At 35.5% G+C, this 5045-nt stretch overlaps 1 protein-coding gene across 2 annotated transcripts; it reads left to right on the top strand.

The window, feature by feature from the left end:
- The first annotated feature begins 488 nt into the window (after positions 1-488).
- Positions 489-4808, top strand: LOC125217926 (uncharacterized). Of its 2 annotated transcripts, none has more exons than XM_048119502.2 (8): positions 489-786; positions 1556-1840; positions 2185-2244; positions 2327-2536; positions 3501-3619; positions 3705-3802; positions 4313-4437; positions 4518-4808. In XM_048119502.2, exons 1-8 carry the CDS (start codon positions 583-585, stop codon positions 4656-4658), a joined length of 1242 nt encoding a protein of 413 aa, XP_047975459.1. In that variant the 5' UTR covers positions 489-582; the 3' UTR covers positions 4659-4808. The 2 variants fall into 2 exon arrangements, with proteins under 2 accessions (XP_047975459.1, XP_047975458.1); XM_048119501.2 differs by having other exon boundaries at positions 490-786; positions 4515-4808.
- Positions 4809-5045: the final 237 nt, after the last annotated feature.

Here is a 5045-nt window from a genome sequence, read left to right as displayed (position 1 = left end):
GCTTTGGTTTGTATGAACAAGTGCCGTAGAAGATTATTAAGTTAGGTATGTATAATATGTTGCTAAATGACGCAAGTACTAACAAGAGAGTTTGTTACATGTCATACTGGAACAACAAATTAAAATAATGACGCATTTGAAACTTCACTAAATTAACATTTGGGTTAGTGATAATAAATTAATCATAATACTATGCAATATTGGATGGATGCATATTATAAAAAAATTGGTTGGTAGGTTATTTTTATTGGATAAAGAATACTACTAGTAAGGGTCTACACAAATATAAATAAAAGCATTAGTAAAATTAAAATATAAAATGAATTATGGGACCATGTTCTAAGTTAGAAAGTTTTATATAAAATATGTGTTGATTATAGTTAGAAAGGATAATATAGGTTTCATTTTTTCAAATTTTCATTTAAAAATTAGTAGTGCTAGAAATTTATCACGTTTTTTTAATTTTTGCTTTGAAACTAAAAATCCACCATATAATCGCTAGATAATTAGGTTCATTCTGTCTCCGATATTTCATTTCAGAAATAGCAATTGGAAATCTAATTAAGTTTTAGTAGCTCAGTTATGGCGTTTCCGTGGATGTTATCCAGCAGCTTAGCATTATCTTCGTCATCGAATCTTTCATGGACACTGCCCAAAGTTCAGTTCCATCCTTCCACACGGAGCGTGAATTGCATCTCTAATTGTGGATTCTCTGCTGAAGATGATTTGAAATTTGTGCTTCATGATGCGCTTGATTTTTCCGGCATCGATACGGCCCACGCCAGGGTTTTTTTCTTTTTCTAATACATTTCTTATATCCAGTTATGGATTTTTATCTGCTTTAAGTAAAAAAAATACATGTGGTGTGGTTTATTGATGAATGGAATAGTTTGTGAAGTCAACTATTCGATCAATTCTGTTGTGAAATTCGGTAGTCTGGATGGATAATTCTATGTAGGTAGTGATCAATACTGAAAGCTATGATTTTTTTTGGGAAGCTTTGCTGTGGTTTAGTGCTAGTTTTTAAGCTGAATTCAGAATTTATAGTCTGGTCTTCTAAGTTTAAACTTGAATTGATTGTACTAGGTGTGCTTGCTACAGAATTAGGATGCTATTATTGATTTCTTGTTGGTTTTGATCACACTCGAAATTCTGGAATCTGTAAGCAAGTTTTGTATGATAAGCTCTGCTGATGGTAGCACATGTTTAAAGTGAATACAGAATGTGCTGTGATTCTTGTTGAGGAATGAGATGGAAATAAAATGATGTGAGTCAATGGTGGTGGTCACACAACTTGTTAAGGGAATTTGCATTATGCACATAATAGATGTAGTTGTTATATCACTAGATTGACATATTGTTTGGCAGACCAAGGGCGTAACTTTAGTTCTTTTGTTAGTTAACCGTGCTAACAGAGACCAAAGGATAATGTGTTGATAATAGAAGTATCTTTTGGAATTCCAATTAGTACTGAGTATCTTTTTTCTTCTTTGATTCAGTAATTATTTTTGTGATTGTAATGGGATAGATATTTGACTATGCCTCTGTTGAACAGGCTGCAAGGGTTGGTTTTTGCTCGCAGATAAAAAGATTCTCTGACCTTGAGAGAGGAACAAGTATTACTATAAATAGAGGAGTTGATTTAGCTAGAGCAGCTCTTCAAATTGCAGCTGAAGACGATGCCCTTATCTCTCACTCTTCTGTTCCGCTTCCAGTTGATGATTTCATTGATAGATTGGATAACCTTTCTATGGGCTATTGCTCTCAATACAGCTCCTCATTTAGATCCACACCAGAAAAATTTCTTGACTGTTTAGAAAGATATCTATACCTCAATAAAGTAAGCTAGGCTTCTCCTTTATGCATGGCACAATTACAGTTGATTGTGTATTCTATTTTGTGTCCTCCACAAGTTTCATAAGTTGCATTTTGAAGAATATCAGCTGATCATGTTCCCTAACTATAAGCTTTTCCATCATCTCTGAATTCTTAAGAAACCTGAACACTCATGGAACCATAATGCTTATTCTTTCGGCCTTGGGAACTAATTGTTGTTCACAGAAAATGAGCATGTCTCTTGGGATAACTGGTCTCTGTAAAGCTTCTTTTATGTCAGCGTTATAGAATCTGTATATTTGTCACTATTTAGAGTGTCAACTTTAACGTGGCCTTGTTTCTTTTCAGGGTTTCCGAAGAACAAGTACCAGAAACCATGTTGAGCACCGTGCTCTGTATCTGAATTCAGTGCGTGGCCTTTCAACATCCATGATTATTATGCTCTTGATTCTAATATGGTTTATCATCCCTGTACTGATTTCTTGTACAGGTCTTAACACATCGTTCTGGCTCTGTTTCAATGCTCTCCCTTATATATTCAGAGATTCTAAAGATGCTTCGCATCTGGGGTGTCCTGAATTTTGATGTGGAAATCTTCTTTCCTCATGATTCACATAGTTCTCCAAGAGGATATCTAAAACAAAAGAGCAAAGAATCCGATCAATCACATATTATGACATCACAATCTTTATTAGTGGAGGTAATAATGTTATTATTCATTGTCTAGTTAACTTTGTAGTTTGTAGCATACACTCCTTTCCGGAAGATGATTTTCGGCAATCTTCTGAATATTTCCTGCATACTGTTGGGTTAGACTTTTTTCGGATGGTTGTGTTTGCTTCACTTTTGTATCTTGGTATTTGAAATCACATTAGAGACTGTTCTAGTCAAACCAAGTTTGTGGTGGACACTTTTGCTGGTCGGTTTTTATCAATCTTTTATCTCAACTCAATTGCTTTGGTGCAAGCTATGTCTAAATATGACAGTAATGTGCTGGTAGATGTCCAACATTGTGTAATTGTGCTTCCAGTTCATCTAGGCTGCCAGATGTCTATTATCCTTGGCTACTATTAAAGGAGCATGCCTCTGATTTTGAACTTCAATTCTAATATCTAATAATGTTTACCTGGGTAAATAACCTGCAAAACTTCAAGAATTCTGTTTATCCTTTTACATGTTTTGACCTAGCTTTTGTAAAGTTGGCAACCAGTTTATTTATCATCAGTTTTTTGTGGAATGTGCTATGGAAAAATGACAGTTCATCAATTTACTTTAGCTAGCTTGGAATTTAAATATTTGGCGGAAACCTCATGTTTTCTGATGAGAAACTAATTGCATGCATGCGTGCATCTGGGACGGGGGTTTAATTCCTGTCTCTTCTCACACACCCACACCCACACCCACAGGTCGTATATGTTTGTATCCTATCACTCTTTAATGCTTCAACTGTTTCCACGCTTGTTGTTTTTGATTAAATTGTAGCTAATTCTGTAATTCTGAAAGTTCTCAATATCAAGTTCCTGTAATCTTGATACTGCATTTTGATCCAGAAATGAGGTTTGGTCTTGTATGTCTTTAAATCTAGTCAGCTGGGCAGGATTACAATGTAAACAAACATGCCTGCAGCTATTTCATTAAATGTAAGTTGTTCCCATTTCATGCAGATACTGAAAGATTTAAAGAATGCTTTCTGGCCATTTCAACTTAATCATGCTAGGAGTCCATTTCTAAGGGCTGCAGAAGCAGCTCACTGTGTCACTGGTTCCAGTAATGCTAAAGAAAGGTAGAACCATAGCTTAGACACCATCTATACAGTGAAGAATGTTTTCTTTTCCATGCACAATCTACTACTTCTTTGTTCAATACAGTGCCTCACAGCTTGCCTCTTCCAAGGCTGCCCGTCATCGGCTGCAACGAGGTGTTTGGACTAGTGTTCATTTTGGAGATATGCGTCGTGCATTATCAGGTATCTTACTATATGGATTCCTGTTCCAGTCACTTCCACTTGACCTTCATCTACTGGACATGGTGAATGTTAGATTCTAGCATAAGTTTGGTAATGTATTATAGTAGATTGATGGATTTCTGAAATAAGTCCTAGATATGATACCATAATATTTTTTGGTGAATCTTCATTGTTTACAGCCTAGGTTACTAGAATGACCAATTCATCTAAACTTTTAAGATATTTGTGAGGAATACTGAATTTTAACTATATGCAATGGGAACTGTTGGATATTTAACATCAATGATGGGATGTAATCAATTTGTTAGCTGTTGTACCATAAGAACAACATAATATAACCCGAGATGGGCCATTTGAAGATTCTAGCTTCTAGATACTCTATGTTCCGTGTTCGTGAAGTAGTTTTCTATAAGGGGGCTGCTTAAATAAATGCACTACTCAATTAGAATCCATATTTTCCAAGATCGTGCATCGGATTTATCATAATCTTAACAAATTATGCCTGTACAGCGTGTGAACGCCTTATTTTACTTAAGCATGACCCTAAGGATCTAAGAGACTACGCTGTTCTCCTCTACCATTGTGAATATTACGAGGAAGCACTGCAGTTCCTTAAGCATTACCAGGACACAAAGGTATAGCTTATCGATTCCAAAAACTTGTACATAGTTGTTTTCAGGAGAGTGGCTTGACGTTGCATTTCGTTTTCCAGCAGCAATCTGGTTCGGACATCGAAATTGAGGAAGACGCTGTGGAGAAACTTGTCGTACGGCTAAACCTGATCTTGATGGAGGTTGGTTGGTCTAGAAAGCCAGAGCCTAGAAATATCCTTTTTAACAACTCTGAACCATGGTAATATTCAGGTCCAATCTTATGTAGTAAATGTTGTACTAAGTTAATGTATATCTATCATATATCCTTGTAATTGTATAGCTGATCAGTTAATATGTATATGCAACATACATTGGAAATGGTTCAAATGAGAGCTGCTTATTTTGAGAACTAACTGTAGTGCAATATATGTTCAGTTCAATAAATTATACTGCGCTTTTTTTCAATACATTAACTGTGTTAAATATCATGAATTCATCAATGTTTCCGAGCTAGATGCATGGGATTGAAAAGTGGGTTTCCAGGTATATTTTGGGTTGCATTCCTAATCAATAATGGTCCACCAATTCCATTGGAGTTTCAAACAACTGAGGAGGTTTGGACGGGAAAATGGCATATATATATATATATC

This window comes from Salvia hispanica, chromosome 1 (assembly GCF_029641045.1).
Source record: "Salvia hispanica isolate PSC_SH4W2 chromosome 1, Shi_PSC_v1, whole genome shotgun sequence".
Classification (NCBI taxonomy): Eukaryota; Viridiplantae; Streptophyta; class Magnoliopsida; order Lamiales; family Lamiaceae; genus Salvia; species Salvia hispanica.
The sequence above is the reverse complement of the archived record's forward strand: the minus strand, read 5'-3'. Positions and strand labels throughout refer to the sequence as shown.